Raw genomic sequence first — 14,569 nt, 5'->3', positions numbered from 1 at the left:
ATGTATTATTAAGTCTTGGTTTACTAATTGGGCCACCATTTGGAGCCTTTGGTTTTCTTTCCTTTCTTTCTTTTTTTCTTTCTTTTTTTTTAAATTTTATTTATTTTTAAGGCAGAGAGAGACAGAGCATGAGTGGGGATGGGGCAGAGAGAGAGAGGGAGACACAGAATTGGAAGCAGTTTCCAGGCTCTGAGCTGTGAGCACAGAGCCTGACACGGGGCTTGAACTCACAAACTGTGAGATCATGACCTGAGCCGAAGTCGGACGCTTAACCAACTGAGTCACCCAGGCGCCCCATCTTTCTTTCTTTTTTTTTTTTTTAAAGATTTTACTTTAATTTTATTTATTTATTTATTTATTTACTTACTTACTTACTTACTTAAGAGAGAGAGAGAGTGTCAGGGAGGGAGAGAGAGAATTTACAGCAGGATATAGGCCCAGGCAGAGCCTGATGTGGGGCTTTATCTCAGGACCAGGAGATCATGACCCTCAGGTCATGATCAGTTGGCTTAACCAACTGAGCCACTTAGGTGCCCTAAGATTTTATTTTTAAGGAATCTCTACACCCAATGTGGGGCTCAAACTTCCAGCCCAGAGATCCAGAATCTCATGCTCCACTCACTAAGCACTCACTAAGCAACATACAGCAATATTATAAGGACCAAAACTCCATCTGAAGAATACTTTGTCACTAACCTTCAATTCTTCCAGCCATACCTTAATCTGGACCTGTGTCTACCATTAGGTTGAATAAGTCTAATCCTCTCTAAGTGACCAGGAATTTGTAACTTAGGAATTAAATTCCCCTCCCCTTACCCGATTCCTCCATCTACTATAGCAACCATACATCTAGGGAAAGATGGTCTGTACTTCCTACTTAAGCTATTATAGGAAATCAAAGTCAAGGTCAGAGTTTCAACCCCCCCCCCCCCAAACAGCTGGTAAATCCTTGAGATTCTCTAAGTTCTAGCTCTCTCATCCAGACAGAAAGAGTACAATCAAGAAAATCCTCAAAAACCTGAAACAGCTAATTTTTCTCTCTCCCACAGTTTCTTTACTGGTACATGCTGGTTAAGGGTTTCATACAACCTAAATACAACATTCTTCTTTAAATTGTCTTGTCACTGTTTGGTTACACTGTATCAAATACAACTAAGCATTGGCCCTATCCCTGTTTTTTGTCTCAGAGTATCCAATATAAACCACACGCTACTCAGAATACAACATTTAAAAAAAAATTAACAGCTTTATAAAAAGCAATACATATACTTCTATATACATATAGAAGTAAGGAAAGATTATAAAGTGCTTTCACATAAGGCCCAGTGATCCCCTTTCCAGAATACAAAAAATTACTTCTGATTATATCCAGGGCACTTTAACTTAAAAAGAAAAAAAAAACACTTTAATTTTATTCTGCAAGGACCTTCTATGTCTCTTAAATCTAATCCCAACTATTCATATATATTAGTTTATACTCTACATGGAGAAACCCCCAAGTTTTCTACTTACCAAGGCCACTACTGGTATAGGCACACCAAATATCTCTTCATCCACTGATCCAAAATGGTGGCTTCAAATAAAATTAATTAAAAAGTCAGTTATAGCTCTAAAAATATTAATTCTAAAATTTGGCAAATTGATTTTCACATAGGCCAAAAAATTATATAATGGACACACAAGCATCTCAAACAAATAATAAAATGCTTTCCCTACTAAAGCAAAATTTTGCTGGTTTCTGTATCCGATGTCCATTAATACCTCGTATCCCTCACAGGAGGCAGGAGAGACAGTGGTATTGAAAGCAGGGAGGTCAGGAGCCCACTCCAACACATCTGAGTATAAAAACATATCATCAGAATCCAAGCTAAATGATACAACAATTAGTGATTGAAAAGGAAGGGAAAAAACCCTTACCTTAAAAGGGTCAAATAGCCCAGTTGCACTGGCATTTGAAAAATCCGTGGCAAATTCAGAACCTAAATTTACATTGAAATAATATATTATCTGATGGTGTCAATCAACAACTATCCCTAGTTTATAAATTAGACCTTTGGCCTCAAAATCATTCCAAAATGTCTATTTCCAGGACAAGGTCTCCAAAGGAATTTCCCACTTAATCTTTTTGAACTTTTAGAGTTTACAAAAGTACTTTCAAATACACTGTCACATCATGATCCCCAGCTTCAGGATGAGGAAAGGGGTTCAAAGATGCAACGTGATTGCCTAGAGTGACCCAGCTGCAAAGTGGCACATCTGGTATTGAACTCATGTTACCACTTTTGAAATTAAGACTGTTCCTCCACCTTCTATTTGAGGGTTCATCACAATTTAAATATCACCCTCCTTGGGGTGCCCGGGTGGCTCACTCATTTGAGCGTCCGACTTTGGCTCAGGTCATGATCTCGTGGTTTATGAGTTTGAGCCCCACATCAGGCTGCCTGCTGTCAGCACAGAACCTGCTTCTGATCCTCTGTCCCCCTCTCTCTCTGTATCTCCCCTGCTTGTGCTCTCTCTCTCTCAAAAATAAATAAAACATTAAAAAAATAAAAAATAAAAATCATCCTCTTACAAATTCAAAATTAAGGTAACTTTACTACTGCATGGAGTTACTGGGGTACCAAAAAGCAATGTATTTGGGATACAGGAAGGAAAAAAAGGAACCTCTATTTTTTTTAGGTGAATCATTTCTGTCATTTCTAGCAGTCAAATTTCATTACTTGTTGTGGAGGAGGGGTGGAATCCTTGGGTGGCTCAGTTGGTAAAGCATCTGACTCTTGATTTCAGCTCAGGTCACGATCTCATGGTTTCTGAGTTTGAGCCTCACATCAGGCTCTGCATTGACAGTTCGGAGCTTGCTTGGGATTCTCTCTCTCCTTCTCTCTCTCTGCCCCTCCCCGGCTTGCTCACCCACAATAAACAAACATTAAAAAAATTTCAAATCATGGGAATCTACTCTCGAAGCCAAAACTACAGTGTATACACTGTATGTTAGCTAACTTGCCAATAAATTATTTAAAAAAAAGTAAATAAGTAAAAAAAAAATTTCAGTCACTGGAGACAGATCTATCAGATCATCTTTACCTTTTGTGAGCTTGTGTAACAACCAGGTATCAATAGTCCCAAAGCAGCAATTATCTTCTTCAACTGCCTTTTGCACCTTGAAAACACAATGGCACAAAACTGACTCAAAACGGTTAAATTATTGGGGCGCCTGGGTGGCTCGGTCAGTTAAGCGTCCAACTTCGGCTCAGGTCATGATCTCGCTGTCCGTGAGTTCGAGCCCCACGACGGGCTCTGTGCTGACAGCTCAGAGCCTGAAGCCTGTTTCAGATTCTGTGTCTCCCTCTCTCTCTGCCCCTCCCCCGCTCATGCTCTGTCTCTCTCTCTCTCTGCCAAAAATAAATAAACATTAAAAAAAAATTAAAAAAAAAAGGTTACATTATTAAGTACACAATTAAAGGCCAAAGAATAAATACAATATAATCCCTTTTTTTTTTTTATAAGAATGAATATATACAGGGGTGCCTGGGTGGCTCAGTCAGTTGAGCATGTGACTCTTGGTTTCAGCTCAGATCCTGATCTCATGGTTTGTGAGATCAAGCCCTGCACTGGGATTCTCTCTCTCTCTCCCTCTGCCCCCCTCTCCCCTGCTCATGCTCTCTCTATAAAAAAAAAAAAAAAAAGAAAAGAAAAAAAAGAAAGAAAATTTTTTAAAAAAAGGAATGAATATATACATAAAGAAACTATTTTTAAAATATACATCAAACAGTTCTAAGCAATTACTATAAGGTATAAAAGGCTTTAATTTCACATGAAGCATGTATTTTTGTGATGAATAAACAAATAAACTTTGTTTGTTCATCACAGAAGTATATATATATATATATATATACATACATACATATATATATATATATACATTTTTTTAAACATAAGAATAGGTTTAACTATAAGAGGTCTAAAACAGGGGATGGTACACTATGACCACAGTTCAAATACAACCCATTGCCTAACTCTGTACAGCAAGTTAAGAATGGTTTTTAAATATTATAATTTTTTTTTTAAAGAATACTTTGTGACATATGGAAAGTACATGACATTCAAATTTCAGTGTCCACAGATAAAATTTTACTGGAACACAGCCATGCTCACCTGTTTATGTATCATCTATGGCTGTTTTCACACTACAATAGCAGAGTAGTTATGACAGAAACCTCATGGCCTTCAAAGTTTAAATTATCACTAACTGGCATGTTACAGAAAAAATCTGCTAACCCTTAGTGTAAAGCATGCCACAGAAAACAAAAGTATCAAAAGCTCTTTAAAATACCTAATAGAGAAAATGAAATGCTTATTGAAATATCATTATTACTATTTTTTAAAGAGGCTCTATGCCCAACATGGGGCTCGAATTCACGACCCTGAGATCAAGCATCTCATGCTCTTCCAAATGAGCCAGCCAGGTGCCCCCAATATATTATTTATTTTCAAGATATTATTAACATAGTAGAAACAGTGCCCTGCATCACACTTTACCACCTCTCTCTTATTTGTCCATCAAGACTAGCATTTCCTGGCTTTGCCAAACTTGTCATCCAATGGCTATATTCCGTGTGGCCATTATCTCACAACGTCATTACTTCCCTACTAGAGCCTAAGCTACTTAAGAGCAGGAACTAAATTGCATTCATATTTATAAGCGCAACACCTAGGAGGGTTCCTGGCATATAACAGATGTTTAAAAAATGCTTCCTAAATAAATGAGATAAAAAGAATGACAAATGAATACACTTACGGATGGATTATATGTTAAGAGTAGAAAGGATCAATAAAATGAAAATGACATAAATTCCAAAAAAAGAAGTCACTTGTAGATTGTTTGTAACAAGTATTTTGAAGATTCAAGTTTTGTAAAACTTAAGTATGGAGTGCTTAAAGTAATATTACTTTATTTCAAACTCTCTTTAAATTTAGAAATTGTGATTCTAAAATTTGTTCCAGATTAGACAAAGGTTAATCTGTATTTCAGTGAGTAGCAACAATGCCTGGAAAGTAGTAAATTCATCTGTTCATTCAAAAAATGTTTGAGAGCCCAGTCCTCTGATAGGTAGTAGGTCGATACGAGGCTATGAAGACAGAGTTGATATTAGGGCTTCCCAAGGTAGGAGGATCAAGGTCAACTCTCCATGCTTTGGGAGAAGACTCCAAATGCCTCTACTCTATGAATAAGAGTAAACCAGAAAGACAGGTTCTCACAGGAACTGAAACTCAGTTTTAAATCATCTCAGTCACTAAACTGGATTGAGGTAATCCTGGTGTCTAGAAAAATGGAAGAAACATAAATCTTATCCAGAGCAAGAAAATGCTATGTTAAGGCTCTCATAATTTCTACACACAATTTTCCAAATACTATGTCTAGCTGATATACATACACATGCATACAAATAAGTAACTAGGCTCACCGAACTCATCAAGTTGTATATATTAAATATGTTCAGCTTTTTGTATGTTAATCATACATCCATAAAGTATTTTAAATTTAAAAGAAATGAAATAATCAGGCCTCTGAGGAAACAAGAGAACATGAAAATAAAAGAGAGAGAAAGACAGAGTCCATGGGGCTACACATACTAGAATAGTCATGGACTTTAAAATACCATGCTAATTATGTAAAGAAAAAAGTTCTAGAACTAAAAAAATTAAGAACTTCATGGATGGGTTTTAACAGCACATTAGAAGCAACGTAAGAGAGAATAGATATGAGAGAGAGGTTAGAAGAAAATATCCAGAATGAAGTACAAAGAGACAAAAGAATGGAAAATATGAAAGAGTGAGAGACAAAGGGTATTTAATGAGAAGGCCCAACATGCATATAATCAAATTTTCTAGAAGGAAAGGAGATAAAGAGAATGGACTAGAAATGCCCTTTGAAAATAATGGCTGTAAAATTTTAAAAGCAACAGAAGATACCAAGGAATAAACTCAAGACACCCTACAAACCTCAAGTAGGTTGCCACTCTTAGACAATAGGTGCAGAAAATGTATTTAATAAATTTAACATCCACTAATAATAAAGAGTCTTAGAAGGGGGGCCTGGGTGGCTCAGTCGGTTAAGCATCTCACTTCAGCTTAGATCATGATCTCACAGCTCACAAGTTAGAGCCCTGCATCAAGCTGTGTGCTGACAGCTCGGAGCCTGGAGCCTACTTCGGATTCTGTGTCTCCCTCTCTCTCTGCCCCTTCCCTGCTTGTGCTCTGTCTCTGTCTCCCTCAAAAATAAATAAACATTAAAAAAATTTTTTTAAAAGAGTCTTAGCAAACTAGGAATAAGAGAGAATTTCCTTAATTTGAGAAAGGTTATCTTTTTTTTTTTATGTTTATTTTTTGAGAGAGAGAGAATGCACGAGAATGGAAGAGGGACAGAGAAGGGGACAGGGGATCTGAAGCAGGCTCTGCACCAACTGCAGCAAGCCTGATGTGGGGCCTGAACTCATGAACTGTGAGATCATGACCTGAGCTGAAGTCAGACACTCAACCGACTGAGCTATCCAGGCATGAGAAAACCTAGTACATGGGCACCTAGGTGGCTTGGTTGGTTAAGCATCTGACTCTTGATTTCAGCTCAGGTCATGATCTCACAGTTCGTGGGCTTGAGCAGTGTGTTGGGCTCTGCACGGACAGCACAGAGCCTGCTTAGGATTCTCTCTTCTTCTCTCTTTGCCCCTCCCGCATGCACACTCTCTCTCCCAAAATAAGTAAGTATTTAAAAAGAAAAAAGAAAAAAAGACTTACTACAAATTCTTACTAAATGGTGAAATGTTTAAAGCTTTTGTTCCAAGATCAGGAATGAATGAGAAAAGAATGTATGTGACCATCCCTTCTAGTCAATATATCCTAGAAGTCCTTGTCAATGTTTAAAAGGAAAAGGCATATTTCTATAACATCTTGTTATGTTAAAGAACTGCAAATTAAACCAGTGAGACGCTACTTCACACCTATTAGAATGGCTAAAATCCAAAACTGGTATCAAATGTCAACAAGGATGTGGCCCTCTCTTTCACTGTTGGTAGGGGTGTAAAACAGTACAGTCACTTTGGAACACAGATTGGCATTTTCTTACAAAGCTAAACATAGTCTTACCATTGGATCCAGCAATTGCACACCTAGGTATTTACCCAAATAGGTTGAAATTTATGTTCATACAAAACCTGCACAAAAATGTTTATAGCAACTTTATTCACAAGTGCCAAAAATTAGAACCAGAAGTGTCCTTCAACAAGTGAATGGATAAACAAATTGTAACAATCTAGGCCATGAAACACTAATCAGTGACAAAAGGAAATGCACTACCAAGCCACAAAAAGACATGGAAAAACCACTGTCTTTATATTTCTTCCCTTCTGCTCCTGTGGGTTCAGTTTGCCATCTTTTGCCAGTGTCTTAAGGTACAATGTTAGATGCTTTGTTAATATAGTCTCTATACATGGGGAACCTGGGTGGCTCAGTCTGCTGAGTGTCCAACTTTTGATTTCAGCTTAGGTCATGATCTCACAGTTTCTGAGATTGAGCCCTGCATCAGGCTCTGTGCTGAAAGTGTGGAGCCTGCTTGAGATTCTCTCTCTCTCCCTCCCCCCGCCACTCTCAAAATAAATTTAAAACTTTAAAAATTAAAAAAATAAAAAATATATATAGTCCCTATACATAATAGTCTTGCTATTAATTTCTATTTAAACACTGATCTTGGTGCAACACATAATTTGGTATGTTTTCATTTTCATTCATGTCAAAGTATTTTCTAATGTCTCTTAGGATTTCTTCTTTTACCTACTGGTTATTTAAAAGTACAGTGTTTGGGGGCACCTGGGTGGCTCAGTCAGTTGAGCGTCTGACTTTGGCTCAGGTCATGATCATGCGTTCATGGTTTCGAGACCTGTATTGGACTCTGGACTGACAGCTCAGAGCCTGGAGCCTGCTTTGGATTCTGCATCTCCCTCTCTCTCTGCCCCTCCCCTGCCCACACTCTCTATCTCTCAAAAAATTAAAAAAAAAAAAAAAAAAGTTAAAATTTTTGTAAAATACGCTGTTTGATTTCCATATATTTTTGAACTCTCCACATTTTTCTGCTAATTATGTTTAATTATGTTTTTAAGGATGTTATTTTATTTTAGCGTTTATTTATTTATTTTGAGAAAGAGAGAAAGAGAGCAAGCACGAGCAGGGGAGGGGCAGAGATTCCCAAGCAGGCTTCACGCTGACAGAGGACAGCCCAATGTGGGGCTTGAACTCACCAACTGTGAGATCAAGCCCTGAGCCAAAACCAAGAGTCAGACACTTAACCAACAGAGCCATCCAGGCGCCCCATAAGGATTTTATTTTTAAGTAACCTACACCCAACGTGGGGCTTTAATGCACAACCCTGAGATCAAGAGTCACATGCTCTACCTACTAGGCCAGCCAGGAGCCCCATATCTGTTATGTTTAATTTCATTCATTATCAGAGAAATATTTTGTATAATTTCAGTCCTTTTAAATTTATTAAGGCTTGTATTATGGTATAGCATGTGATCTATCCTGGAGAACATTCCATGTACACTTAAGAATGTATATTCTGTTGTTACTGGAGATCTCTATAAAAGGTCTAGTTAGCTTATACTGTTGTCCAAGTTTTCTATTTCTTTGTTGAGCTTCTGTCTAGTTGTTTTATCCATTATTAAAAGTGGAGTGTTGAAGTCTCCAACTATTACTGTTGAATTGTCTATTTTCCTCTTCAATTCTGTCAATTTTTGCTTCATTTGTTTGAGGCACTGTTACTACATACATATATGTTTATAATTCTTATATATTTCTGATGGATTGACTTATCATTACAAAATGCCCTTCTTTATCTCTAACAACATTTTTTGTTTTAAAGTCTATTTTGTTTTAAAGACTGGGTGGCTCAGTCGGTTAAGCATCCGACTTCAGCTCAGGTCACGATCTCCTGGTTTGTGAGTTTGAGCCCCGCATCGGGTTCTCTGCTGACAGCTCAGAGCCTGGAGCCTGCTTTGGATTCTGTGTCCCCCTCTCTCTCTGCCCTTCCCCTGCTCGCACTCTGTCTCTCTCTGCCTCTCAAAAATAAAGAAACATAATAAAAAAAATTTTTTTAAAGTCTATTTTGCTGGATATTAGCATAGCCACTTAGTTTATGGATGCTGTTTGCATGAGAGATCTTTTCCATCCTTTTACTTTTTACTGATTTGTATTTTTGAATCTAAAGTGTTTCTCCTATAGACAGCACGCAGTTGGATCTTCTTTTTTATCAGTCTAAAATCACAATGAGAAAGCACTATTTAAGTACCAGAACGGCTAAAATAATTAAAAAAAAAACCTGATAGTATCAATTATGATGGTAAATGAAATAAGAAGTCCTCTCATTGACTGATAGTGGATATGTGAATTGTCAAAAACTGTGGGAAACTTTTTAACACTATCCACTAAAGGTGAAGATACACATATCCATTCATGCCCTAAAAATCCCATTCCCATGTATAGATGTAACAGAAATGCATTTATATGTACTTCAAAGACAGTATTAGTCATAATTGCCCCAAACTAGAAATAACTCAAAAGGACATGAACAGAAGGGATAAACAGATAGAGATATAATCATATATTGAACACCAAATAGCAATGAAAATGTAAGAAAATTAATTTACACCCAATATGGGTATATTTCATAAATATAATATTAAACAAAAGGAGTCAGACACAAAAAAATAAACACGGATTCCATTTATACAAAATTCAAAAAAAATTCAGGTAAAACAAAAAGGTAGTGTTAAGAAAGAAACATATAAGTAAAAAAGTAAAAGTGGAAAGAAAATCTGATACACAGTTTCATAATGTTCTGTTTCTTGATTTAAATAGTGCTACACAGGTGTTTGCTTCACAGTGTATCACTGGGTGGTATAGTTTTGTTTTGTTCCGTTTTCTATTATGTGTTATGACTCACAATAAAAAGGTTTAAAAAAAAACCGAGTAAAGATTCCTTGTATTCTATCCCAATATGTAGTGGACACCTAATTTTCCCTGAAATAATCAAATTATTATCTTTATTCCTTTAATTTTGTCTTTCCTGTAGTCCATACACACACACAAACACAGGCACACACAATCTTTCCTTACCTCAACCAGGTTCTGTAAAATCCAGGCCAATCTCAAAGAAACATGCTGGTTTGTGAAACTGAACATACTGACTGCAAAAAATCGTTTACTTCTAGTGAAAAAGTGTAGCACTCGGCAGGAGCTCTGTATTAGCTGTTAAAAAAAAAAGATATTTTAGGAAAATGCACTTAATGGTGTTTGATATTTCTATATTAATTCTACACATATGAAAACAAACCCAATAACAAATCATTCAACTACGTCTAGTGTTCTCAGCACCTAAGGACATGAAGTAAAGCAATGTTACCCCAAGTGGACATTTGTATCCTAACATACGAGATATAACACATCTACTATGTCCTTCTTTAATAAACACAAAAAGCTCAAGTCTTTTATTTTATTATTATTATTATTTTTAATGTTTATTTATTCTTGAGACAGAGACAGAGCGTGAACAGGGAGGGGCAAAGAAAGAGGGAGTCACAGAATCTGAAACAGGCTCCGAGCTGTCAGCACAGAGCTGGACGCAGGGCTTGAATCCACGAACTGTGAGATCATGACCTGAGCCTAAGTTGGACGCTTAACCAACTGAGCCACCCAGGCACCCCTCAAGATAAAGTCTTAAAAAAAAAAAAAAAAAAGGGAAAGGGATGCCTGGCTGGCTCAGTGAGCAAAGCATGCGATTCTTGATCTCGGGTCATGGCTTTGAGCACCACACTGGGTACAAAGATTACAAAAAAACAAAAAAAAACAAAAAAAAAACAAAACTTAAAAAATATAAAAGAAAAAGAAAAGAAAAGGGGAAGAGTCAAGGGATAGGCTATAATCCTATATGAAATATATTTTGAATGAGGTTACTATTAACCCATAAGGGAAATTTCCCTACACACTAAGTACCTAAAATTGGGATATATGATTTCACTGAACACTACCTATACTTAACAAAATCAAAGATGAAATATATATAGTTTTAAATTTGCTTCTTAGTAAGCAAAATCTTTAGTTAAAAAGAAAAAGCCTCTCACAGAAAACTTGCTTTGAGTTTTAAGGTTTGTAAGACATAGTAAAAAAAAAAAATCAAAAACAAAAACTCTATCCTGCCACCTACTACAAGAATGCCGATGGACAATTCAACTTCTGAAACTGATGTTTTAAAGAATATTCACTTATAGAGAATTTACTGCCTTCTTGCATTTTTCCCTCTGTTATTACTCACCCCTCCCCTAAAAAATAAATATAAAGGTTTGGGTTTATTTAATAAATAATAAGTGTAACAATCAAGAAAATGTATAGACTCAATTCTCTCTACATTTTAGTTTTGTCCTTTGTTTTTTAAGTTTATTTATTTTGAAAGAGAAGGAAAGAGAGAGCGGGGGAGGGGCAGAGAGAGAGAGAGGGAGGGAGAGAGAGAGAATCCCAAGCAGGCTCCTCACTGTCAGCACAGAGCCTGATGTGGAGCTCAAACTCATGAACCCATGAGATCATGACTTGAGCCAAAATCAAAAGTCAGGCGGCATTCAACCTACTGACCCATCCAGGCATCCCTTGTCCTTTTTTTTTCCTTTTCGTTTTGCTGAAAAGTTCTACTCTTAGCAAATTTTAATTATATAATACAGTGTTATTAATTATAGTCATGTAATACATTAGATTCTCAGACCTTATTCATCTTATAACTGAAAGTTATAGCCCTTTTAACTTCCTTTTCATCTCATTCAGTGCTCAAACTTCCTGTGTTTCTACATATTTTGTAGACCATCTTATTGATGGTTAAGAATACATCCTGCTTGGGGCGCCTGGCTGGCTCAGTTGGTGGAATGTGTGACTCCTGGCCTAGGGGTTGTGAGTTCAAGCCCCATGTTGGGTGTGGAGATTAATTAAAAATAAAATCTTACAAAAATACATCCTGCTTAAAATCACCCCTTTTAAATTAGAAAAAAAAAGTATGTCTTATAATTCACACATTGCTGGGGGGAAGGTAAATGATGCAGCTACCCTGGAAAAAGTTTTCTGACAGTTTCATATAAAACAAAACATGCAATTACCATTTGACCTAGCAATTAATTGTACCTTTGGGGTATTATCCTAGAGAAATGAACACTTACGTTCACATAAATGTCTGTACACAAATGTTCAAAACAGGGGTGCCTGGCTGGCTCAGTCAGTTAAGCGTCCGACTTCGGCTCAGGTCATGATCTCACGATTTGTGGGTTCGAGCCCCGTGTCGGGCTCTGTGCTGACAGCTCAGAGCCTGGAGCCTGCTTCAGATTCTGGATCTCCCTCTCTCTCTGACTCTCCCCCATTCATGCTCTGTCTCTCTCTGTCTCAAAAAATAAATAAACATTTAAAAAAATAAATAAATAAATAAAATTTAAAAAACCACAAATGTTCAAAACAGCCCTATTTGTAATAGCCAAAAACTGGGATTTCACAGATGTCCTTAAAAAACAGGTAGTGCATCTATACCCCTGAATACATCACAGCAATAAAAAGAAACAATCTACTGATTCAGGTACAACTTGGATTCTCCAGGGAATTACACTAAGTGAAAAAAGCAAATCCCAAAGGTTTTATACTGCATCATTCTAGGTATATAATATTTTTGAAGTCAGAAAATATTTTTAATGGAGGACAGATTACTGGTTGAGAGGAGTGATGGATGGGAAGAGGCTGGAGAGGTGCACAGGACAGAGATGGCTGTGGTTATAAAAGGGCAACATAAGGGGCCCCTGGGTGGCTCAGTCGGTTAAGCGTCCGACTTCACCTCAGGTCATGATCTCACGGTCTGTGAGTTCAAGCCCCATGTCTGGCTCTGTGCTGACAGCTCAGAGCCTGGTGCCTGCTTCAGATTCTGTGACTCCCTCTCTCTCTGCCCCTCCCCTGCTCATGCTCATGCTCATGCTCTGTCTCTCAAAAAATAAACATTAAAAAATTTTTTTAAATAAAAAATTTTTTAAAAATAATAAAAGAGCAACATGAGGGACCTTTGTAATGATGGTACAGTTCAGCGTCCCGACTGTGGTGGTGGTCATACGAACATATAAAAGAACTGTACAGAAGTCAGAACACGCCCACATACAAACAGAAAAGAGTACAAGTAAAATAGGGAAATCTGAATCTGATCTACAGATTGTATCAATGTCAGTATCCTGGTTGTGATGCTATACTCCAGTTTTGTAAACTGTTACCATTGAGAGAACCTGCAAAGACTATAAGGGATCCCTGTATTATTTTTTACAACTGCATGTGAATCTATAATTATCTCAATTAAAATTTCAGTTGAAAAAATTATACGTCTCAAAATCTGTGAAATATGATAAGTGCTGTGAAAGAAAGAAAGGGTGGTTTGAAGCAGACTGGAGTTGGGGAAGGGGGTCATGCTACTCTATATAAATAAGATGGCAGGAAAGGCCTCACACAGAGGAGGTGGCAGGTGAGCTGGGCCCAGAAGGATGAGAAGAATCCAGTCATGATGGCAGGAGAGCCCCTTGCAGGTCTGAAGGTCTTAAGGTGAGAGGCTGCTTGGGTGCTACAAGAACAAAAGCAGGCTGGCAAAGCTGGAGCCAGATCCTTAGCAGCTTCAGGGAGGAAGGGGTCTGGGAAATGGTCAGAGTTGTAGACAGAGCTGATCCATGGTAGGGAGTTAAGATTTAGTGCTAAAAGCAAAGAGAAGCCTTAGCAACCATTAAGCAAGAATCAGAACAACAGTGAGAGGAAGCATGGCTGCTGGAAAGACTGGAGGAAAACAATGGTGCCAGGAGATTGCCAACACACTTTAATTACTTCATCAAGTTGCTTGGAGCTAGCCTTGGCTAAACTGACAACTTTGGTGCCATTTCTGGCACATACACCCTAAACATTTCCAGGAGCCTCAATCAATAAACCATAAGGATCTGGGATAGGATGGGTGCAGGGTGGGGTTCCTCCACTGGCAGGACAGGCCCTGGAATCATGTGTGCTAAACTGTAAGAATCCATGCACATTTTTTCCTAAGAGAAACCAAGCATCATGTGCATGTTCAATATCAAGTAGATGAAGTGCTTTAAATGCAGAGTTTTGTGTATGAAGTCAGTTTTGTTTTTATTATTATTTTTTAATGTTTGTTTATTTTTGAGAGAGACAGAGAGTGAGTGAGGGAGGGGCAGAGAGAGAAGGGGAAAGAGAATCCCAAGCAGGCTCTGCACTATCAGCATGGAGCCCCATGTGGGGCTCAAACTCACAAACTGTGAGATCATGACCTGAGCTGAAATCAAGAGTCGGACGCTTAACTGACTGAGCCACCCAGACATCCCTATAAATTGTATAATTTTAAATTATACCATTCAAAGTTCATGACATTTTCTTATAATCATTTTCAACTCCTTAATCACTCTTTCCTGTACACAGCATCTCTCAGTACTCAGCCTTACAAGTTATTAAAGCAAGG

At 37.6% G+C, this 14,569-nt stretch overlaps 1 protein-coding gene across 5 annotated transcripts in view; it reads right to left on the bottom strand.

Annotated features, from left to right (window-relative positions):
• GK5 (glycerol kinase 5) overlaps window positions 1-14,569 on the bottom strand; it is an 80,048-nt gene that overhangs the window by 40,027 nt on the left and 25,452 nt on the right. For all 5 annotated transcript variants that reach the window (XM_019438470.2, XM_019438468.2, XM_019438460.2 and 2 more), the window contains 5 exons: window positions 10,168-10,299; window positions 3,085-3,160; window positions 1,918-1,979; window positions 1,762-1,835; window positions 1,513-1,573 (listed from right to left, as the gene is read on the bottom strand). In XM_019438470.2, coding sequence (XP_019294015.1) covers window positions 1,513-1,573; window positions 1,762-1,835; window positions 1,918-1,979; window positions 3,085-3,160; window positions 10,168-10,299 — 405 coding nt within the window. The remainder of the gene's footprint in view (window positions 1-1,512; window positions 1,574-1,761; window positions 1,836-1,917; window positions 1,980-3,084; window positions 3,161-10,167; window positions 10,300-14,569) is intronic.

The sequence above is a fragment of the Panthera pardus genome, unplaced genomic scaffold (genome assembly GCF_024362965.1).
Source record: "Panthera pardus isolate Hobbes unplaced genomic scaffold, ASM2436296v1 HiC_scaffold_16, whole genome shotgun sequence".
NCBI classification, from domain to species: Eukaryota; Metazoa; Chordata; class Mammalia; order Carnivora; family Felidae; genus Panthera; species Panthera pardus.
The sequence above is the reverse complement of the archived record's forward strand: the minus strand, read 5'-3'. Positions and strand labels throughout refer to the sequence as shown.